This window comes from Argiope bruennichi, chromosome X1 (assembly GCF_947563725.1).
Source record: "Argiope bruennichi chromosome X1, qqArgBrue1.1, whole genome shotgun sequence".
Taxonomy (NCBI): domain Eukaryota; kingdom Metazoa; phylum Arthropoda; class Arachnida; order Araneae; family Araneidae; genus Argiope; species Argiope bruennichi.
The window spans coordinates 42,422,308-42,447,564 of record NC_079162.1 but is presented as its reverse complement, the minus strand read 5'-3'; the positions used below and the strand labels follow the sequence as shown (position 1 = coordinate 42,447,564).

General features: G+C 26.2%; 1 protein-coding gene across 13 annotated transcripts in view; it reads right to left on the bottom strand.

The window, feature by feature from the left end:
* The window catches only part of LOC129959554 (uncharacterized), a 132,051-nt gene that overhangs the window by 58,975 nt on the left and 47,819 nt on the right, over positions 1-25,257 (bottom strand). For 4 of the 13 annotated variants that reach the window (XM_056072451.1, XM_056072449.1, XM_056072452.1 and 1 more), the window contains exons 12-26: positions 20,313-20,372; positions 19,730-19,789; positions 16,751-16,810; positions 15,584-15,646; positions 14,437-14,496; positions 13,882-13,941; positions 12,722-12,781; positions 11,550-11,609; positions 10,394-10,453; positions 9,152-9,211; positions 7,498-7,557; positions 6,317-6,376; positions 4,876-4,935; positions 3,212-3,271; positions 509-568 (exon numbers count right to left, since the gene is read on the bottom strand). In XM_056072451.1, the coding sequence (XP_055928426.1) occupies positions 509-568; positions 3,212-3,271; positions 4,876-4,935; positions 6,317-6,376; positions 7,498-7,557; positions 9,152-9,211; positions 10,394-10,453; positions 11,550-11,609; positions 12,722-12,781; positions 13,882-13,941; positions 14,437-14,496; positions 15,584-15,646; positions 16,751-16,810; positions 19,730-19,789; positions 20,313-20,372 (903 nt within the window). The remainder of the gene's footprint in view (positions 1-508; positions 569-3,211; positions 3,272-4,875; positions 4,936-6,316; positions 6,377-7,497; positions 7,558-9,151; positions 9,212-10,393; positions 10,454-11,549; positions 11,610-12,721; positions 12,782-13,881; positions 13,942-14,436; positions 14,497-15,583; positions 15,647-16,750; positions 16,811-19,729; positions 19,790-20,312; positions 20,373-25,257) is intronic. The other 9 variants (XM_056072450.1, XM_056072453.1, XM_056072455.1 and 6 more) reach the window with 9 other exon arrangements.

Here is a 25,257-nt window from a genome sequence, read left to right as displayed (position 1 = left end):
TCTGCAAAGTTTTCAAAGTAAAGCATCAAAGAATTATGGGATGAGCTTTAATATCGATATAATATTGCTCATAATTTTGGAGAGGCAAAAACTGAATAAAAATAAATAAATTTCAACTGTTATTTGTAATTTCTGACAGATAAAAAGGCTGTACTTTTGCTATTAATAGCTTTGCAAAGGAGTTATGTTCATTTATAATCTCCCTATATGGTGTAAAACATACTAACAACCATAGAATTAAAACTCCCAGGAGGAAACAAAATTGTTTGAATATGATATTACACAATAAGCAGATTCATAAAATTATTTAAAAATAAAGTCAATGTTAAAACTGTGGGAAGTCATGTAATTTTTAGCTTTACTTAAAAAGAAAACACAGCAATATTAAAAAAAATATTGGCCATGAACAAAAGAAATTTATAAAGGATGATGGCAAAAGAGTGAAGAACTTATGCAACAATTTCGAAAAACAACTGATAGATGAAAAATATATATATAAATTATTTACCTCCTATGGAATTTGCCGATATAGGCTGTAAATTCGTTTCGGCGCCGACCTCGAAAATTTCTGGAAAGAGAGTTTATACAAAATATAAAAAACTATATTTCCTAAAGTTGGTGATAAAATTTTAACAAAAACATTATTTCCACATATAGTATATACAGCATGCCAATGAAAAAATAGGAAGAGAAAAACCGACAAGCAATTTATCTTATACAGAATGTCAAAAAAAAAAAAAAAATGGAACAAGCATTTATTTCCTTAAAAATTCCAATTAGGCTCATCTTTGCAAATGAAAAATTTAATCAAATAAAGTACATTAAAGCATGAAAACCCCCCTGGATAATAAAGATAAAATATAGGAAAAATAGAATTTTCACATGCCTCTCACAGAGAAAAAAAATTTCAATGAGTAAAATGTTTGCCCTACAATGATCCATCGTGGGAAAGTTCACATGTCAAAAACGAAAAACACAGGAAATATTCTTTTTAATGCAACATGAATTCAAACACAAAAAATGACAGCATTTTCAAACAATTTTGTGGTCACTTTTAACTGCTCCAGTGTATCATTATAACTTGCAAAATTTTTGGAAAATTTAAAGACTTTTGCATTCTGAAGAGCTCTTTCATGTATACTCTGCAAGGGCTGCAAAGTACAGAAATAACTTACAACAGCACTTTTAATAAAATCACTTTAATTACATCTGAAAGTAAAAACTTAGAAAGAATAGAAACATTAAAATACTAATTTAGATATCAATTTTAAAAATGGAAAATTTTTAATACAACTACTTTGATGAATAGAGAATACGATTTGGAAATGAATAAAATTTAAATCAAATTAATTAAGCAATAAAAAATAGATTTTATAACTTCTTATATTAATAAACATAGAATTACACTTGAAGGAGCAAGAAAATTTGAATTTTACTGAAATTCTAAAATCATCCGATTTATTAAACTCATTTCAAGCAGAAGCCACCTTAAAACTGAGATTTACCATGTAATCTCTAACTATACAAAAACAGTATTTTTGAATAAAATATTCCTAACTGATAATTAAAATACAGCAAGAGAACATCTACAGATAAGAAAAAGAGAAAAAATTTGAAGGTAAATTTCAATAAAATCTTCAATTACTTCCAAGAAAGAGAATTTATATCAAGTATAGAAAACAGCATTCACAACGGTTGCAATTGAAATTGCTACAAAAACATCCATTCCACAGATAGTATATACAGTAAGGCAATAAAAAAATTGCAAAGAGAAAAAAGCAGGCAAGTAGAATAGGTAATTATAGGATTTCCCTTGAAATGAAAAATAAACATTTATTTCCCTAGTTAATGCAAGAAACTTGTGCTTGAAACTGCAAATCTTTATTAAAAATGTACCGAAATTTACAAAAATGTTCTGTCTTCTGTAGAGGATGAGAATAAAAAATTTAAAGACTGAAATAACGACAAGATGTCAGAGTAAAATCTTTTTCTTATACTCCTTTGTCTTGGGAATGGTTCATGAGCTAAAACAAAAAATACCAAACCATTTTTCTTCCACTACAATATAAAATGAAAAATAAAACATCGCTGCATTTTGAAGAATTTTTTCATCTTTAATTACTGAAATTTTTTATTAATAATTATAACATTTTAGAAAAACTGAAACATTTTTCAATGCTTAAGAGCATTGCTTTTTATATACACTCTGCAAAACCTGCTAAGTAAAGAAATACCATACAAAAAACAATATTCAAATATAAATTAGGTTATTTATATTTGAATGAATAAACTGTCAACTAGAAAGCAATAAACTATTAGGTTAAAAAAGAATGGACACATTGAAAGATCGATTAAGAATTAATTTTCAGAAACAAAAGATTTCTAACGAACCTGCTATTGAAGATACAGATATGGTATGACAAGTAATCCTCAATCCCCCCCCCCCACTCCATGAAGAAGTTTTGAAGTAAGAAGTTTTGAAAGGATGCAAATATGCATGTTTGGCAATATAGTTATTTTTATTTATTTATTTTTTGTCTTGTTTGTTTGTTTCTTACTGAGCTAGATGATAAAGCAGGTATTTGTTTTACTGCTACCAAATAAAGTTTCAAAAAATACTAAATAACTTTGCAAAGATATGCATATCTAGACATGTAGACATTATAGAGATGTAGGGTTTCAATGAAGGATACTCAAAAAGTTTGAGATTAACTATTATATCATACTGCCTTGATATTGTTCATATTTTTGAAGGAGCTTACAATAGTGTGATGTGTTGTAATATGTTGATGCGTGAAATGTGTTGAATTTAAACTTTTGACTTTTATTTGTAATTTTAGATGAACAAACTTGTAATTTGTTTTAATAGCCATGCACATGGGACACATTCATATATAATCACTCTGTACACTGAACCTAGGAATAATAACCTAGGAATTAAACTCCTAGGAGGAAGAAAAATTGCTTGCAGCTGACATTTTACTACAAGCAGATTCATAAAACTATTTCAAAATAAGACAAATACTAAAAACTGAGTGAAGATATGTAATTTCTTCCCAGTTTAAAGGTAAACAAAGTAATTTTCAATAAAATAGTCCCTATGAACAGTAGAAATTTTATATGAGAGGATGGGAAAAAAAAAACTATTCATGTAACAATTGGAAAAATAACTCATAGATAGAGAAGTATTTGAAAACTATAAAATATTTACCTCCTAAAGAATTTGAAGGTACAGGCTGCATATTGGTTTGCCAATTATTTTCAAAAATTCCTACAAAAAGAATATATACCAAATATAGATAACATTTTAAATCCTAGGGATGAAGTTTTGACAAAAATATTATTTCCACACACAACATACAGAGCAGGCTAAAAATATAAATACATATGGAAAAAACAAGCAAGCAGTATATACTTAAATTAATCATAATGTCACAAAAAAGTGGATCAAACATTTATATTCTTAAATATTCCAAATAAGCACATCTTCGCAATTGAAAAATTTCATCAAATTAAAAACAAATGCGTGAAAATATCCTGGCTTCTGCAGAGGATAACGGTGAAAGATTATAAAAATCCAATCTTTATAATGCACCCAACTTTGAAAAAATGTTTATCAATATAATGTTTTTTCCTTACATTGCTTTATCATAGGAATGGTTCTTATACCAAAAAGAAAAATACCAGATTACATATTTTCTACTGCACTATACATTCAAATATAAAATTACATAGCATTTTCAAAGAATTCTATGAGCAATTAGAACTATTCTAGTGTTTTATTATCACTTAAAAAATTATTGAAAAATTTAAAGATTTCTGTATTCAATAAAGCAAAGTTCTTTAGGTAAACTCTGTAAAAACTTCTAAGTACAGAAATAATGCACCACAGTGATTTACTAAAATTACCTTAGTTGAATTCGAAAGCAAAAATTTATCAGAGTTGAAGAAAAAATAGAAATTTCTAAATTAAGAGAAATGCATGTGGAAATCAATCAAATTTAAATAAAAACTAGTAAAAGCAAAAAATACAAGGTAATAAATAATTATTCCAAATTTGAAAGTCTAACAAAATTTTAAAAATAAAAAAAAACAGGTTTTACATTCAATTGTTATAAATGTTCAATGTCAGTTTACATTCAATTGTTATAAATGTTCAATGTCAGTCCTTCCAGAAAAGAAATGGATATCATAGCAGTACTGATTAGTCATCCCCAAATTTTTTCTGCATTCTTAGAAGTTTTGAAAGGATGCAGATATACATGTTTAGCAACATCTGTTTTATTATTATTATTAGGTTAATACTGAGCTACATGAAACAGCAGGTCTTTGTTTCACCACTACCGAGTGACAATGATTAACTTAAAACAAGAAAATCCGCAGGCTGTCAAAATTTCACATCAAAGACACTAAAAAAGTATCCCATGGGCTATCATATCACCTTGATATTGTTCGCATTTCTGGAAGGTCTTACAAAGAACACATATAAATGTTCATCTGTTATTTGGAACTTCTAACAAACAACAAGGTTGTACTTTGTTTTATTGTACCTTGCAAAATAAGGACAATCATTTATAATCAACCAGTACCTTGTAAAAAATATTATACTAACAAGCATAGAATTAAACTCGGAGGAAGTAAAATTGTAACTCAAATTTGACAGGATTTTTATGAGGATACATAAAAATTTATTTCAAAATAAGACAAATATTAAAACTGAGAGAAACCATGTAATTTCAGGGTTTACTTAAAGGGAAACACAGCAATATTAAAAATAATTCCCATGCACAACAGAAATTTATAAGAGGTAATACTAGTTTCATGTAACAATTTGAAAAATAATTAATAAAAAGAAAAATAATACAAATTATTTACCTCCTGTAAAATTTTCTGGCAATGTTGGTAAATACGTCACAATGCAAGTATCCAAAATTTCTGGAAAGAGAATTTATACCAAATATAAAGAACATTTCTACATGTTGGGTGCATTTGTAATTAACTCCAAAGATAGTACATATAGTATGCATGGAGGAAGAGGTGGGGGGGGGAGGCTGGAAGTACATATTTAACTCATACAGAATGTCTAAAAAAAAGTGGAACAATTCTTTAAATATTTCAATCAGACATAGTCCTGCAATTGATAAGTTTCACCAAATAAAGTAAACAAATGTATGGAAATACTTTGACTTTTGTAGAGGATAAGGAGAAAAGGTTATAAAAAAAATTTACACAACTTGCAGAGTGGAAAGAAAGAAGGAAAAAAACACGTCAATCAGTAAAATGTTTTAATCACATTGAACTATTGTGGGAATGGTTAATTTATGAAAAAGAATGTTTCTTAAAATAAAACATTAATTCAAAAATAAAATATCAAAGCATTTTCAAAGAATTTTATGCTTACTTTTAAATATTCCAGCTACAAATACCAGTAACAGGAATATACTGTATAAACTAAAAGGAAGTGGCATTCATCAAAAGAAATTATTCAGTGACAGTAAAATTACATTAATCTTTAGCTCACCGAACAGTAAAAAATCACCTACACATAGGCAGAATGATCAGCCAATTTATATTATACAAATGAAAGTGGAAATTTGGTCCAGACTAAAGTTTTCTTTATTATATATTTCTATTAAAAAAGATGGAATGAAAATTCTGTAAATTTTTGTTAGTTTCATATACTCCTTATTTTCAGTTGCAGAAAGCTTCCATACTAATGCCCAAGCACTATGAGGAGTTCATTTTGTCTAAATAGGGATGTAATATAAATATTTTCTCTCCCATCTTTCATTCCACTCAACTATATAGTAAATTTTGATTACCAAGGGAAATATAAAGAGTAGCAACCACGGGGAAACCGTAAAATGAACTAGCTAAACTAAACAAATACACAATTTTTCTAAGTAAAACAGTGCAGATCAAAATGACAAGGAGAGGAAAAAGGGAAGGGGATAAAAAGTGCTGCATCTACATAAAATTTAATTTTAACTAGTATTGTGGTAAAAAAATACATTTACAAACTTACACTAAAAATCATAAAATAAAAATCTAATAACAAAACAAAATTGGTTGATGATTAATTGGTAATAAGGGCATAATAAAATTACTTCAAAATTAAAGCAAAGTTAAAACAGCGAGAAGCCACAATAATTCTAGCTTTACTTTAAGAAACATGGAGCAATTCAAATAAAATATTCTCAATTTATAGCGGAAATATTATATTTTGAAAATGGTAAAAAAGAGACAAAAAATTTCACGTTATAATTTGGATGAAAAAAATGCCAAATAGAAAAGTTTTTAAAAACTAATTATTTACCTGATAAAGAACTCCCTTGCAACACTTCCAAAGTAGATTGCATCTCAGTTCCATATTCTGCTGGAAAGAGAATTTCAAGACAAATAAAGCATATCTTAAAGTTAGGGATGAAGATATAAGATCATTCATTCCACAGTTAGTAAGTATTCAGAAGTGCACTAAAAAATTATTCAAAAAAAAAAAAAAAAAGCAGGCAAGTAGCATATAAATAACAAACAATCTAGTTCCTCTAAAATGGAACAAGCATTTATTCATTAAATTATTGCAATTAGACACATACTTTCAAATAGAAATTTTCATCAAATATCCAATAAAAAAAAAAAAGAATTGAAACACCCTACGTTCCTACAGAGATTGAAAAGAAATGGTTTCTAAATTAAATATTTACATGAACACAACAGCAAAAAAAAAAAAAAAAGTCAATAAGAAAAATGTTTTTACACTTGCAATCTGCGAAAAAGTTCTTAAAACAAAAAGATAAATGATATACCATATTTTTTCTAAGTCAATATGAAGTCGAAAACAAAATCAAAACATTTATAAAGAATTTTCTGACAAAAATTAAAGAAATTGAAAAAAAATTTCATGCAGAAAATTGATTCTCTTTAAGTAAAAGATGCAATATGTCAAAGCAGCTAAGTAGAGAAATAAATCACAAAAAAAATTTATTAAAATCATAATAATTACATTAGAAAGCAAAAATTTATCAAAGCTAATGAAAGAAAAGAAAAAGAAAAATATTAACTATCAAGTAATTTTCAGAAATACCAGAAAATTTCTATTCAAAATACTTACCTGAATTAAGTAAAAAAAGGTCTGAAAATCAATACAAGTTAAATTCAACTATTAGTATTCTAAAAATATACATTTTAAAATGTATAAAAACTTTAAAAAAAAAAACTGTCCCAGAAGAAATCCAAATTGTGCATAAGTATAATTCTATTAAAAGGATAATCAAATTACTTCAAAATAAAAGCAATGTTAAAACTGCAAGAAGACACGTAAATTCTAGCTTTTCTTTAAGAAACATGCAGCAATTCAAATAAAATGATTTCCATTAATAATGGAATTAAAGTATTATAATTATATTTTCCTAATGGTAAAATAGAGAAAAAAATTTGACATTAAAATTTGGATAAAAAAATGCCAAATACAAAAGTATTTAAAAAGAAATTATTTACCTGATAAGGAACTGCTTGGCAATGTTTCCAAACTAGATTCCATCTCAGTTTCAAATTCCACTGGAAAGAAAATTAAAGCCAAGTATAGAAAATAGCATATATTAAAGTTAGGAATGAAGATATAAAAACATTCAATCCACAGTTAGTAAGTACTGAGAAGTGCACTACAGGCAAGTAGTATATAAAAAATATATACAAACTACTCCCTCTAAAATTGAACAAACATTTATTCGTTTAATTATTGCAATTAGGTACAAACTTTCAAATGGAAATTTTCATCAAATATCCTATAAAGAAAAAACTGAAATACCCTACGGTCCCATAGATATTAAAAAGAAATGGCTACTAAATTTAACATTTACATGGACACAATAGCAAAAAAAAAAAAAAAAAAAAATGTCAATGAGAAAAATGTTTTATTACACTTGCCACCTAGTGAAACAATTCTTTATAACAAAAAGAAAAATGATATACCATATATTTTCAAGCAATATGAAGTCAAAAACAAAATCAGTACATTTATAAAGAATTATATGATAAATGGTTGACTTTTTATAATTTATAAAAGTTTAAAAAATTTAAAACATTTTTCATGCAGAAAATTGATTCTCTTTAAATAAAAGCTGCAATCTGTCAAAGCAACTAAGTAGAGAAATAAATCACAAAAGAAATTTATTAAAATCATGACAATTACATTAAAAAGCAAAAATTTATCAAACCCAATGAAAGAAAAATAAAATTAACTATCATGTAATTTTCAGAAATAACAGGAAATTTCTATTGAAAATACCTGAATTTAGTGAAAAAAGGTATGCATACCACTATAAGTTAAGCTAAACAATTAGTATCCTAAAAATATACATTTTAAAATGTATAAAACTAAAAGGCCATGAAAAAAAATTGTCCCAGAAACAAGCCAAACTGCAGATTAGTATAATTCTATTAAATGGATGGTAAAATTTCTTCAAATTAAAAGCAAAGTTAAAACTGCGAGCAGCCACATAAATTCTATCTTTGCTTTAAGACGCACACAACAATTCAAACAAAATATTTTCCATTAATAATGGAAATAAAGTAGACTCCCGATTATCCTCGCCTGCTGCACTAAGGTTTCCCCCCCCCTTGCTTCCAAGCAAAGAGAAAATTCTTCCGAAGCAAGAAGCAAACACAAATGACTGATTTCTTCAAAAAGGTGTAGTTTTACAGTTATGCTTTTGTAATTACATAATACATTACAGTATAAAAACAGTACATGTGAATTAATTTTTCTGTGTATCCTTGACGCCTCTCGTAAGTACAAAGCACTTTTCTGTTTTCATTAACAAAATGCATTTTAGGTTAGTATTGAGTAATATACTAAAATATTAAGAGTTAGTTAAACATTTCCTGCTGTTTATTTTACGCTTTATTGTATATAAAACGATTTTTCAAAGTTAGAATGACTTTCTCTTTTGCTATACCTGTTTTTAGCTTTTTTCGGATTATCCGCGATTTTTGTTATCCGCGGGGACCGCGCCACCCAATTCCGCGGATAATAGCACGTGTACAGTATTATAATTATATTTTGCCAATGGTAAAATAGGGATAAAAATGTCACATAATAATTTGGATAAAAAATGCCAAATATAAAAGTATTTAAAGACTAATTATTTACCTGATAAGGAACTGCTTGGCAATGCTTCCAAACTAGATCCCATTTCAGTTTGATATTCCTCTGGAAAAGAATTAAAGCCAAGTATATAAAATAGCATATATTAAAGTTAGGGATGAAGATATAAAATCATTTATTCCACAATGCTATATTAGTAGTGAGAAGTACTGGTATAGAAGTACTGAGAAATGCACTAAAAAATAGTTGATAGTAGAATATAAAAACATATACAAACTAGTCCCTCTAAAATGGAACAAACATTTATTTCTTTAATTATTGCAATTAGACACATACTTTCAAATGGAAATTTTCATCAAATATCCTAAAAAGAAAGAATTGAAATACCCTATAGTCCCATAGAGATTGAAAAGAAATGGCTACTAAATTAAACATTTACATGGACACAATAGCAAAAAAAAAAAAAAAAAAATGTCAATGAGAAAAATGTTTTATTACACTTGCCACCTAGGAAACATTTCTTTATAACAAAAAGAAAAATGATATACCATATTTTCTCTAAGGAAATAATAATTCAAAAAAAGTCAACACATTTATAAAGAATTATAGGTTAAATGGTTGACTTTTTATAATTTATAAAAGTTTAAAACATTTTTTATACAGAAAATTGATTCCTTTCAAGTAAAAGCTGCAATCTGTAAGAGCAGCTAAGTAGAGAAATAAATCACAAAATAAATTTCCTAAAATCATAATAATTACATTTGAAAACAAAAATTTATCAAACCCAATGGAAGAAAAGACAAATAAAAAGAATAACAATCATGTAATTTTAAGAAACAACAGGAAATTTCTATTGAAAATACCTGAATTTAGTGAAAAAAGGTCTGCAAATCAATATAAGTTTTTAAACAATTAGTATCCTAAAAATATACATTTTAAAATGTATAAAACTAAAAACAATAAAAAAAATTGTCCCAAAAACAAGTCAAATTGCATATGAGTATAATTCTATTGAAAGGATAATAAAATTATTTCAAAATAAGAACAATATTAGTATAATTCTATCGAAGGGATAATAAAATTATTTCAAAATAAAAGCAATGTTAAAACTGTGAGAAGCCACATAAATTCTAGCAATTCACACAACAATTCAAATAAAATATTTTCTATTAATAATGGAAATATTATAATTGTATTTTGCCAATGGTAAAATAGAGAAAAAAAATTTCACATTATAATTTGGGTAAAAAATGCCAATATAAAAGTATTTATAAACAAATTATTTACCTGATAAGGAACTGCTTGGCAATGTTTCCAAACTAGATCCCATTTCAGCTTGATATTCCTCTGAAAAAGAATAAAGGCTAAGTATAGAAAATAGCATATATTAAAATTAGAGATGAAACTATAAAATCATTCATTCCACAATTAGCAAGCACTGAGAAGTGCACTAAAAAATTGTTCAAATAACACAAGCAGGCAAGTAGCATATAAAACACATATACAAACTAGCCCCTTTAAAATGGAACAAACATTTATTCGTTTAATTATTGCAATTAGGCACATACTTTCAAATGAAAATTTTCATCAAATATCCTTATAAAGAAAGAATTGAAATACCCTACGGTCGCATAGAGATTGAAAAGAAATGGTTACTAAATTAACCATCTATATAGACACAACAGTAAAAAAAAAAAAAAAAAAAAAAATTAAAATGTCAATGAGAAAAATGATTTTATTCCATTGCGATATGGGAAAAATTCTTTAAAACAAAAAGAAAAAATGATATACCATATATTTTCTAAAGCAATATGAAGTCAAAAACAAAATCAGCACATTTATAAAGAATTATATGATAAATGGTTGACTTTTTATAATTTATAAAAGTTTAAAAAATTTAAAACATTTTTCATACAGAAAATAGATTCTCTTTAAGTAAAAGCTGCAATCTGTCAAAGCAGCTAAATAGAGAAATAAATCACAAAAGAAATTTATTAAAATCATAATAATTACATTAGAAAGCAAAAATTTATCAAATCCAATGAAAGAAAAATAAAAAGATTAACTATCATGTAATTTTCAGAAATAACAGGAAATTTCTATTGAAAATACCTGAATTTAGTGAAAAAAGGTCTGCATATCAATATAAGTTAAGCTAAACAATTAGTATCCTAAAAATATAAATTTTAAAATGTATCAAACTGAAAACCATGAAAAAAAAATTGTCCCAGAAACAAGCCAAATTGCCTATTAGTATAATTCTATTAAAAGGATAATAAATTAATTCAAAATAAAAGCAATGTTAAAAATGCGAGAAGCCACATAAATTCTAGCTTTACTTTAAGACGCACACAGCAATTCAAATAAATAGGGACAAAATTTCACATTATAATTTGGATAAAAAATTGTCAAATATAAAAGTATTTAAAGAATAATTATTTACCTGATAAGGAACTGCTTGGCAACGCTTCCAAACTAGATCCCATTTCAGCTTGATATTCCTCTGGAAAAGAATTAAAGCCAAGTATAGAAAACAGTATATATTAAAGTTAGGGATGAAGATATAAAATCATTCATTCCACAATTTCCAAGTACTGAGAAGTGCACTAAAAAATAGTTGAAATAACACAAGCAGGATAGTAGCATATAAAAACATATACAAACTAGTCCCTCTAAAATGGAACAAACATTTATTTCTTTAATTATTGCAATTAGACACATACTTTCAAATGCAAATTTTCATCAAATATCCTAAAAAGAAAGAATTGAAATACCCTACAGTCACATAGAGATTGAAAAGAAATGGCTACTAAATTAAACATTTACATGGACACAATAGCAAAAAAAAAATAAAAATGTCAATGAGAAAAATGTTTTTATAACACTTGCCACCTAGGAAACAATTCTTTATAACAAAAAGAAAAATCATATTCTATATTTTCTCTAAGGCAATATTAAGTCAAAAACGAAATCAACACATTTATAAAGAAATATATGATAAATGGTTGACTTCTTATAATTTATAAAAGTATAAAACATTTTTCATGTAAAAACATGATTCCCTTTAAGTAAAAGCTGCAATCTGTAAAAGCAGCTAAATAGAGAAATAAATCACAAAAGTAATTTACTAAAATCAAAATAACTACATTTGAAAACAAAAATTTATCAAACCCAATGGAAGAAAAGACAAATAAAAAGATTAACAATCACGTAACTTTCAGAAACAGGAAATTTCTATTGAAAATACCTGAATTTAGTTTTAAAAAAAAGGTCTGCAAATCAATATAAGTTAAACTAAACGATCAATATCCTTTAAAAAAACATTTTAAAATGTATAAAACTAAAAACCATTTTAAAAAAAACTGTCCCAGAAACAAGCCAAATTGCATATTAGTATAATTCTAATGAAAGGATAATAAATCTATTTCAAAATAAAAGCAATGTTGAAACTGCGAGAAGATACATAAATTCTAGCAATTCACACAGCAATTCAAATAAAATATTTTCTATTAATAATGAAAATATAATAATTATATTTTGCCGATGGAAAAAAAGAAAAAATTTCACTGGATGAAAAATGTCAAATATAGAAGTATTTATAAAATAATTATTTACCTGAAAAGGAACTGCTTGGCAATGTTTCCAAACTAGATCCCATTTCAGCTTGGTATTCCTCTGGAAAAGAATTAAAGCCAAGTATATAAAATAGCATATATTAAAATTAGAGATGAAACTATAAAATCATTCATTCCACAATTAGCAAGTACTGAGAATAATACAAGCAGGCAAGTAGCATATAAAAACATATACAAATTAGCCCCTCTAAAATGGAACAAACATTTATACGTTTAATTATTGCAATTAGGCACATACTTTCAAATGGAAATTTTCATCAAATATCCTATAAAGAAAGAATTGAAATACCCTACAGTCCCATAGAGATTGAAAAGAAATGGCTACTAAATTAAACATTTACATGGACACAATAGAAAAAAAAAAAATGTCAATGAGAAAAATGTTTTTATTACACTTGCGACTGGAGAAACAATTCTTTATAACAAAAAGAAAAATGATATACCATATGTTTTCTAAAGCAATATGAAGTTAAAAACAAAATCAGCACATTTATAAAGAATTATACGATAAATGATTGTCTTTTTATAATTTATAAGAGTTTAAAAAATTTAAAACATTTTTCACGCAGAAAATTGATTCTCTTTAAGTAAAAGCTGCTATCTGTAAAAGCAGCTAAGTAGAGAAATAAATCACAAATGAAATTTACTAAAATCATAATAATTACATTTGAAAGCAAAAATTTATCAAACTCAATGAAAGAAAAGAAAAGAAAGAAAAAGAAAAAAAGATTAACTATTATGTAATTTTCAGAAATAACAGGAAATTTCTATTGCAAATACCTGAATTAGTGAAAAAAAGGTCTGCAAATCAATATAAGTTAAACTAAACAATTAGTATCCTAAAACTATACATTTTAAAATGTATAAAATTAAAAACCATTAAAAAAAATTGTCCCAGAAACAAGCGAAATAATTCTATTGAAAGGATCATAAAATTATTTCAAAATAAAAGCAATGTTAAAACTGCAAAAAGATACATAAATTCTAGCAATTCACACAGCAATTCAAATAAAATATTTTCTATTAATAATGGAAATATTATAATTATATTTTGCCAATAGTAAAAAAGAGAAAAAATTTCACATTATAATTTGGATAAAAAATGCCAAATATAAAAGTATTTATAAACTAATTATTTACCTGATAAGGAACTGCTTGGCAATGCTTCCAAACTAGATCCCATTTCAGCTTGATATTCCTCTGGAAAAGAATTAAAACCATGTATAGAAAATAGCATATATCAAAGTTAGGGATGAAGATATAAAATCATTCATTTTAAATGTATAAAACTAGAAATCATTAAAATGTATAAAACTAGAAATCATTAAAATGTATAAAACTAGAAATCATTAAAATGTATAAAACTATTTTAGTTTTATTCATTTTAATATGTATAAAACTAAAAATCATTAAAAAAAATTGTCCCAGAAACAAGTCAAATTGCATATTAGTATAATTCTATTAAAAGGATAATTAATATTACTTCAAAATAAAAGCAATGTTAAAACTGCGAGAAGCCACATCAATTCTAGCTTTACTTTAAGAAACATGCAGCAATTCAAATAAAATATTTTCTATTAAGAATGGAAATATTATAATTATATTTCGCCAATGGTAAAAAAGAGAAAAAAATTTCACATTATCATTTGGATAAAAAATGCCAAATATAGAAGTATTTATAAACTAATTATTTACCTGACAAAGAACTGCTTGGGAATGCTTCCAAACTAGATTCCATTTCAGCTTCATATACAGCTAGAAAGAGAATTAAAGCCAAGTATAGAAAGTAGAATATCTTAAAGCTTGGGATGAGGATATAAAATGATACATTCCACAGTTAGTAAGTACTGAGAAGTGCACTAAAAAATTATTCAAATAACAAAAGCAGGCAAGTAGCATTATAAATAACATATACCAACTTGTCCCTTTTAAAATGTAACAAGTATTTATTCCTTTAATTTTTGCAATTAGGCACATACTTTCAAATGGAAATTTTCATCAAATATCCTGTAGCGATAGAGAATAGTTGGCTACTAAATTAAATTTTTACATCGACACAACAGAAAAGCACAGGGGTGGAGGGGATGTTTTTTTTTTTTTAACACTTGCTTACACTTTACTTGGAAACAACAAAAAGAAAAATGATATACCATATATTTCTAATGCAATCTAAAGTCAAATACAAAAAATCAACACATTTCGTAAGAATTCTATGAAAAATGGTTAAATTTTATTATTTATAAAAGTTTTGGAAAATTTAAACATTTTCTGCTATCTGCAAAAGCAGAAAAGTAGAGAAATAATTGACCAAAGAAATTTATTGAAATCATCATAATTACATTTGAAAGCAAAAATTTATCAAAGCTAGAGGAAGGAAAGAAAATTTTAAAATTTAACTGATATGTAGTTCTTATAAATAACATGAAATTTTTAATGAAAATACATACCTGAAATTAGTTGAAAAAGATCTGCAAATCAATAAAAGTTAAACTCAACTATCAGAGTGATATAAAAATACATTTTAAAATATATAAAACTGATAACCATAAATTTAAAGAACAGGAAGCAAGCCAAATTTCACATTACTGCAACTAAATAATGGCATACAGAATTTATTTCAACATAAATGCAATGTTCAAACTGCTAGAAGTAATGTAATTTCTAGCAATGCCTTAAGAAACAGAGTAATTTCAATTAAAGTATTCTGCATGAATAATGGAAATATTACATTTTGCCTATGGGAAAATATTACATTTTGCCTATGGGAAAATAACAAAATTTCCAGCTATAATTTAGATAATTTATGACACAGATGAAAGTATTCAAAAAACTAATTATTTACCTTCTACAGAGCTTCCTGGCATAGGTTGCAAAGTAGATTCCATTCCCTCTTCAAATTCTCCTGCTAATAGAATGAAAGCCCAGTAAAGAAAATAGCATTTCTTCAAGTTAGGGATGAAGATACAAAATCATTCATTATACCGTTAGGATAGTACAATAAAAAGCACTAAATTTTCTGGATTTAAAAAAAAAAAAGCAGGCAAATAGCATATACAAAACACATACAGACAGTCCCTCTAAACACAAACATTTACTCATTTAATTATTGCAATTAGGCACATAACTTTTAAAAGGATATTTCCATCAAATATGCTTTAAAAAAAGAATTTAAATACTCTAGCTCCCGTAGAATATGTGAGTAAATAGTTACTAAAATAAATTTTTACATGGACACAGCAACAAAATCAAAAAATATCAATGACTAAATTGTTTTTCTTACACTCGCCTATCTGGGAAACAGATCTTATAACAAAAAGAAAAATGATATACTATATTTTTTTTTCTAAGGCAATATGAAGTCAAAAACCAATAATCAAAACACCTTCAAAGAATTCTATGACAAAAGTTCGAATTTTTTATAATTTATAAATTTTTTGAAAATTTAAACATATATGCATACTGAACAGTAATAATCTTTATGTAAAAGCACCAAACTAGAGAAATAAGTAACCAAAGAAATTTACCAAAATCGTCATAATTATATTTGAAATAAAAAAAAATTGATCATAATTAAAGAAAGAAAAGATTAAATTATATGCACATCCCAGAAATAACAAAAAAGTTTTAATAAAAATACTTAGCAGAATTAAGTAAAAAAAAAGGTCTGTAAATCAATAAAATTTTAACTCAACTGTTAGTGACATTCAGAAATACATTTTAAAATGCATAGAACTAAAAACCATAGAATTAATGTCCAAGAAGCAAGCCAAATTGGTTAATACTGCAATATTATAAATAGATATTATTACTTCAAAATAAATGTTAAAAATGCAAGTAACTATGAAATTTCTATCATTACTTTAAGGACAATATAGTAATTTCAAATAAAATATTCTTTATGAATAAAAGAAATATTAAAATTATATTTTGCCAGTGAGAAAATAATTAAATAAAATATTATGCTTTAACTTGGATAAAAAATGACAGCATTTGAAGACTAATTATTTACCAGATATGGTACTTCCAGGCGATGCGGCCAAAGGAGATTCCATTTCAGTTTCATATTCCTCTGGAAAGAGAATTAAAGCCAAGTATAGAAAATAGAATATCTTAAAGTTAGGGGTTGAAGATATAAGATCCTTCATTTCACAGTTCGTAGTACTGAGAACAACACTAAAAAATTGTTCAAATAACAAAAGCAAGCAAGAAGCATATAAATAACATACAAATTAGTCCCCCTAAAATGGAACAAGCATTTATTCGTTTAATTATTGTAATTAGGCACATATATCCAAATGAAAATTTTCATCAAATATGGTATAAAATAGGGATTGAAATAATCTACGGTCCTGTAGAGATGGCTACTAAATACAATTTTTACATGGACACAAGAGAAAAAAAAAATGATAAATTGTTGTTTTAACACTTGCCTATCTTGAAAGTGGTTCTTTATAACAAAAAGAAAAGTGACAAACCATATTTTTTCTGAGGAAATATAAAGTCAAACAAAGAAAATCAAAGAATTCTATGACAATTGTTTGGGTTTTTTTTTCAATTATTGATAGAAGTTTCGGAAAATTTTAACATTTTTGCGAAGTGAAGATCAACACACTTAATATAAAAGATGCAAAGTAAAGAAATAATTTACTAAAGAAATTCACTAAAATCATCTTAATTACATTTCAAAATCAAAATTGATCAGAACACAAGAAAGAAAAAAGAAAAATATTAAATGAAATGTACAGAAATAACAGAACAGTTTTAGTAAAAATACTTCGCTAAATTTATTTTTAAAAAAAAAGGTCTGTAAATCAATAAAATTTTAATTGAACTATTACAGAAATTCAAAAATACATTTTAGAATGCATTGAACTAACAACCATAGAATTTATGTCCAAGAAGAAGCAAGCCAAATTGATTATAACTGCAATACTATAACCTCTTCAGTCCTGAGGTACAGATATGAGGCATGCATATTTTTTCATTTTTCTTATCTTTTTTTAAGAAATAATGCATGCATTTCAACATTTTTGAATGTAGGTTCCATTTTGCATCAATAAATAGCACTACAGTTCGATATTTTTTTCATATCCATCGCTATTAATTAGAGACAAAGAAAATGGTGTTGAACACTAAATTCAGCAAATATAAGTACATTTTTTAATATTTATTACTAAAATAAACGCTTGCATATTTTCTTATAAAACACTAAATGTCTGGTTAAAGTCATTACCAAATTATATCAAGTTATCTATAATAGAATCGGTGAAAATACAAATTTAACTAAGGTACACATGTGTACCTCAGGAGTTTTCGCGCCCGTTTCCTGACTGCTTGCGATCCATTGTACTGTTTATCTTTTGAGCGCTTGTTTTCAAATTGTCATTTCTTGTATTTGAATATATTGTATATCATTTTTATAATAAATAATTCTTATGTTCTGTAATGTAATAAAATATAAATTTAAAAATATTTATTTTTTTAACTTTAGCAAGAAATTTAATTTTATAGCTGTCTTCTAGTCAGTAATTGATATTTCAAACCGATATCATATATATGGAATATATCAAATTTTATAAGCTAATAATAATTTTTTTCACATCAAGTGGTTTTAACTCAAAGGGAGGTTATTGAGCTTTTAGGAAAAAGTGATTTTAGGGGAAGTAATAGAATTTCTCATGTATCGAAAATAATGAAACCTGGCAAATAGGATGAATAGGTCATAGACGATAGTCAAATGTGCCTACTCAAGTAGAAAGATAACAAATCCATGACTATTATCCACATGTATAGGTAATGACTCAATTGGAATAGGCAGAAGACAGACAAAATAATTGAAACAAAAAGCTGATATAAAGTAATCTGCTATTGTCAAAACATATAATATGGGAGGCATTGACCATTATTTTGCATATTACCGGTATGCAGTAATTACAAAAAATGACTGAAGTGAGTATTCATGCATTTTGTAGATTTAGTAGTTGTCAATTGCTTGATATACTATAAAATGGTGGTAAAGCAACAAGCTGAGCTGTCAGGAATGAAGCCAAAAATGCTAGGACCTCATTGCAGTTTCAAATGCATATAATTCGGTCCCTGTTGAAATATGAGGGAATTCTCATCATCACCAAGAAAGGAAACCAAGAAGAAGTAAAAAATCATTATCAACAAATTAATAGAAGAAGGGTCATCAAATGATGGAAATGCAACTACAAGACCATTGGAGATTTCATTACCTCCATCTCGTGAAAATACCTCTAAAAGAGCAAGAAAATTTCCCTTCCCAATTAAAAAGAAATAAGACTAGATATTACAAGCCATCTACAACATTACATGGATGATATGTATCAAAATGCAGGTGTCCAGGATGTAACTCTAGGAGAAGAATCAAGTGCTCAAAATGCAGTATCTTCTTATGTAATATTTTTTTTAAAAATGAAACTTAGGTTTAATAGATTATTAATATAATAAATTTTGTATTTTTTTTTTTTCATTTATAAGGCCTTAGAATAAGAAAAGTATTGCTATTAAGTAACCAGGAAAATTAATATTATAATTATTATTATCTTTTTTTTTTTTTTTTTTTTTGGTCGAGGATGACTTAACTTGCTAAAGACCTACCTTAAAATTATGGAACTTAAAATTGTTTGATCTGCAAATATTTTTTCCCACAAACTATTGAAATGTAACAAAGATAAAAGATTTTGAAATCAAATTTTTAAACCAGTTTTTAAAAAGTCAGGTCTGAAGAGGATATAAAGACAATATTACTGCTTCAAAATAAAATAAATGTTAAAAATGCAAGGAACTATATAATTTTGAGCATAACTTTAAGAAACACACAGTAATTTCAAATAAAATATTCTCCATGAATAATGGAAATATTATAAATATATTTGCTGATGTGAAAATAGCAAAAAAAAAAAAAAAAAAAATTGATGTTATATTTTTGATAATAAATGACAGTATTCAAAAACTAATAATTTACCTTCTACAGAAGTTCCAGGCATTGCTTCCAAAACAGATTGCATTTCATCATCGAATTCACCTACAAATAGAATTAAAGCCAAGTATAGAAAATAGCATTTCTTAATAGGATTAGGAACATTTCAAAACAAAAACTGATCAGAACAAAAGAAAGAAAAAATAAAAGAAATAATATGTACTATGCAGAAATAACAGAAAATTTCTTACCAGAATTTAGTAAAAAAAGCTCTGAAAATCAAAAAAAAAAACAAAAAAAAACTAAATAAACCAATAATTTTATTTAAAAAATACATTTTATAACATAGAAAATTAAAAAGCATAAATTTAAAGTCCAAAAAGCAAGCCAAATTGGTTGTAAATGCAATTCTATAAAGGTATAATAAAAATTCATCAAAATTAAAACAATGATAAAAACTGAGAATAGCCATATTATTTCTAGCATTACTTTAACAAACATGCAGTAATTTTAAATAAAATATTCTTCATGAATAATGGAAATATTACAATTATATTTTAAGAATGTGAAAATTGATGATGTTATAATTTTAATAGCATATGACAATATTCAAAAACTAAATATTTACCTTCTATAGAATTTCCTGGCATTGCTTCCAAAGTGGATTCCATTTCATCTTTAAAATCCACTGGAAACAGAATGAAAGCCAAGTATAGAAAATGATATATCTTAAAGTAAGGGATGAAGATATAAAATCATTCATTCCACAGTTTGAAAGTACTAAAAAGAGAACTAAAAAATTGTTTAAATAAAAAAGGATGCAAGTGGCATATAAATAACGTATACAAATTGGCCCCTCCAAAATAGAATAAGCATTCATTCATTTAATTATTGCAGTTAGGCATATACTTCCAAATGGAAATGTTAATCAAATACGGTATAAAAAAAGGTTTGAAATACCTTATGCTCCCATAGAGATTGAGAATAAATGACTGCTAAATTAAATTTTTACATGGACACAACAGCAATATATATATATAAATGATTTCTAAACACTAATTTCAATTTAATTAATTCAAGGTTTTATCTTAATTTAGCCCATAGTAACTTCATTCTAAAATATTCTCTTATATCCTGATTGCATTCCACTTTTTCTATTTAATTCAAAAGAAGCTTTGTAAAATGCTTAGGTCGGCAATTCACATGTTCCGTGTGACAGGATAGAAAAATGTTCTGTAAGCCCATCCTTTTTTTAAAACATTCCTGTGTTTCCCTTGCTTGTGATTAACATGCATCAGAAATCCCTATTAGAATCTTAATAATACATTAGCATTGTGAAAAAATATTTTCCCTATCAATATCTCATGTTATATAAGACGAGGCATAATTTATTTCTCTCTCTTCCCCACTTCTTGCCCAATCTGTTGTTGTGAGCGGACGTGCCTTGTCCACACCTACTTGTAAATAAATTATGCTTTCCCGGGAGAGAATAAATCTAACTTAAAAATGCAAAGACTATTCACTGCTTGTCGCACCTGCATTTTGCTTCACATAATTTAATGCTTACATATGTAAACTTATATATGAGAAAAATGTTCTTATGCTTACGATCTTGGAAACAGTTCTTTAATAATAAAAGGAAAAATGATATACCATATTTTTTTCTAAGGCAATATGAAGTCCAAAACAAAATCAACACATTTATAAAGAATTATATGAGAAATTGTGGATTTTTTTATTTATAAAAGTTCTGAAAAATTTAAACATTTTCGGATTCTGAAGAACAATAATTTTTATTTAAAAGCTACTAACTAGACAAAGAAATTTACTAAAATCATTATAATTATATTTTAAAGAAAAAATTTATCAGAACTAAAGAATGAAAAGATAAAAATATTAAATAAGTACATTTCAGAAATAATAGAAAATTACTACTTACCAGAACTTAGCAAAAAAAGTTCTGCAAATCAATAAAAATTTAAATGAAATAATAATTTCATAAAAAATAAGTGTAAAAGCATATAAACATTTAAAGCACAAAATTAAAAGTACAAGCACAAAATTAAAAGTACAAGCACAAAATTAAAAGTACAAGCACAAAATTAAAAGTACAAGCACAAAATTAAAAGTATAAGAAGCAAGCCAACTGCAATGGTTGTAAATGCCATTCTATAAAGGGGATAGTAAAATTCCTTCAAAATAAAAGCAATGTCAAAAGTCTGAGACACCATGTAATTCCTAGTATTACTTTAACCCTCTGATGCGCACAAATATAAATTTTCTGAATTTTTAAAAATTATGTAATTAGTTTACATGCTAGGATCTAAGGGAAGAGAAAATACCTTTAAAAAAATTTATAGTGGACTGCACCATGAGAAAGTGGGGTTCACTGGATAACCACCGCACACCTACAACATTTTCTTCTTATGAATAATTAATACTTTTTAATTCGTTTTTTCTGCCTATTTATTCATTGTTAATTTATGGAAATACTAAAACGTACAATATTATTAATGAAAACTACTTATATAATCTTACAACAATAAAAAAAAATTGAAAAAGAAAAATAAACAATTTTAATAACAAGTAATCCTCAAATAAAGCTAACAATGGCGAGTTCTTTACATGGCATTTAGACTTTAAATAAACCATTTAAAAATTAAGAAAATTATACTATATTAGAAAGTATATTTAACATCTCCATAATATGGTAGCTTGCTAATACAAGAAGACCGCTAAGTGAAAATTTCAATCATCCGATCCATATAAACCTCCCTCAAATGTAAATACATTTTTCACTCACAAAGCACATGACAAACCCTCCATAAATTATCAGCCACTTGACTAAGAGAGTCAAGGGAAGGAAAACAGACTTGTTTTGTTAACCAGGGTGCGTAGTGAGAAACTGTTGTGAAAATTAAACACTTTTGAGCCCCTTAGCCCCCTAAATTAAGCACCTTTGTAAAAGTATGAATACAAAAATTTTGTGTATTTTATAATAGTATTTTTTTTTCTGTTTTAAAACAATGCATAATTTTATTGAAAAAAATGCTAAAAAATTAATTTTAAATACATATTTTTTTTTAATATTCCTGTATTTGAACATCTTCGATTGTAAAACTATGCCTTTTTAGATTTCACAAAAGCATAGAAATGATTTTAAAAAAAATAAAAAACATTAATACCAAAAAAATTAAGTCAACTTTTAAAAGATTAACAATAAAGATCTATGAGCTTTTTCAACATTTCTGAAAATGTAGATAGTGATGTAGAAGCTCAGCATGACCACATATTTTGTATTTGATTTTTATATAAGCAACAACAATTAAGATCCAACAAGGCGGGATGGAAAGAGTAAATTTCTGTCTGCAATAACTCATTCTATTAAGTAATTTTATTTGCAATCATATAAAACTAAGAACTAAAGCCTTCCTATAGCTATCATCATATGACTGGCAAAATTGCCATGTTCTAAATAAGTCTTTTAAATCATCTACTAGTAGAAAATAATAGCAGCATTCACAAATGATCAGAATAAAAAGAAATTGTCTTATCACCTCTTATTTCTAAAAGCATAGTAAAAGTCCTAAAATTTAATGAGAATTTATTCCTAAAATTTAATGAGAACCTGCTTTTTAACCTATAAGCAAAAATTCTTATTTAAAAAAAATTACAGAAGAAACGTTATATATATTTAACGAAGAAATGAAAATGCTTTAACAAGTCCTAGTTTTCATTAATAATGGAAATAAATTTATAAAGTCAAAACAGAAAAAAAAATCTTAGTTATGCAGTTAGAAGCAAAATCGGAATTAAATCAGCTAGAGCGTCTCCCTAAAACTTTCTTGCATATTGCTAGGAAATGTTCTATGTGGCTTACAGTAGACATAGAATATTAACATTAGGCATGAATTAAATATTTTACTGACTGTATCGTATAATCATTAGCAAGTGTTTTCAGATTAATCTCTGGCATGTGATTGAAAGTATACGAAAAGTGAATTTGGGTTTTAGACGATTCTTCCCAATAGATTAAAACAAAAATTTGACTCAAAACTACACTTATAATCACAAAATTACATACCAAATTTGATATATTTAATTACATACCAAATTTGATATATTTAAGTCGCAACATTTTTGAGTTATCGGCGTTTACATATTTTTGAAAGTACAAACCAACATGTGGTGAACCCGTAGTTAGATTTGACTCAAAATTTGACAGATGTTTATACAATAGATATTAAATCTGTGTGCCAAATTTTAACTATCTAGCTCTCTTTGATTTGCAGTTATGATGCTTAGTTATTTTCGAACAGTCAGACAAACAGATTTCCTTTAAACGAATGCTGCTGAAAATTTGATCGGAATAGGCAAATTTGGTGTGAAAACCATATAAACCAAATTTCATCCATCTTTGTATTATCTTTGTCACAAACAGACATTTTCCGAAAATGTGTTTTCGAATTTAATAAAATGTGGCGATTCTTTAAAATCTCGAATCTGAATTTTTTTGACGACTGCAATATTTTCTCCAAATTTTGTATACGAGAAAGTAAAAATGCCAACTGAACCATTTTTTAAAACGTCTTTCTTGAAGCCAGCACCAGACTATATCTGACTGCTACAAAATGAAACAAAACTTATCAAATAAAGAATTTTATTTATTGAACATGCTTTAAAATTATTTTAAGTTTAAATAATAGCAAAGAAAACTTTTTTTTTCTTTCTTTCTTTTACTACAATTTTAAAAACTGCAGAAGAATGTGATTGAATGATTCGAAGAAACCTTTAAAATGGAGTTAAAATAATTTTTATGCAATAATATGCTTTGATGTCAAAACACATTAAAATTTTATTTTTTATTTAAACTTCAAATTAAAAGTTTGAGGGATCCATTCTTAGTGCCCAAAAAATATCTTCCAGAATTCCATGCAACTAACTTCAATAACTTTATGCTAAATGTTGCTTAGGACAAGACATATATAAAGAGAGATTTCAATGGGAAAAAATTTCTATAAGAATGATAAAAAGAGAAAAAAAAACATCATAAAATGATAGAACCTAAAACATGAAGGGAGAAAAAACTGCAAACACTTTTTTTAATTATTTCTTTAAAAATATTTTAGAGAAACTGCTGGACCTGGTCTTTTTCTTTTCTCCCCTTAATCAAAAAAAAAAAAAAAAAAAAAAAATTAGCAAGATTAGTCCAACAAATAAGAATGTTTAAATGAATGGAACATTAAAAAAAATACCGTGAAAGATATATGATCATTGAAAATTTAAGGCTTGAAGTTAAAATTTTATCATACTAGATTATATGCAATTGACTAACATAATTATATAACACAATTAATTACAATTTAAAATAGTACAGCTGAATACCTGTAGTAGGTCGTTCAAGCAATTGCTCAAAAACGACATACTAATGAGAATGCTGAATATTTTAGAGTTTTTAAAAAGAAACTTGTTCCATGTTCGATATATCGTTCTGGCACATCGAATTTATCCTACTATTTTCTTAATTTCTGTTGATTGGACAATATCCCATATTCTTCTTTAACAATACATAA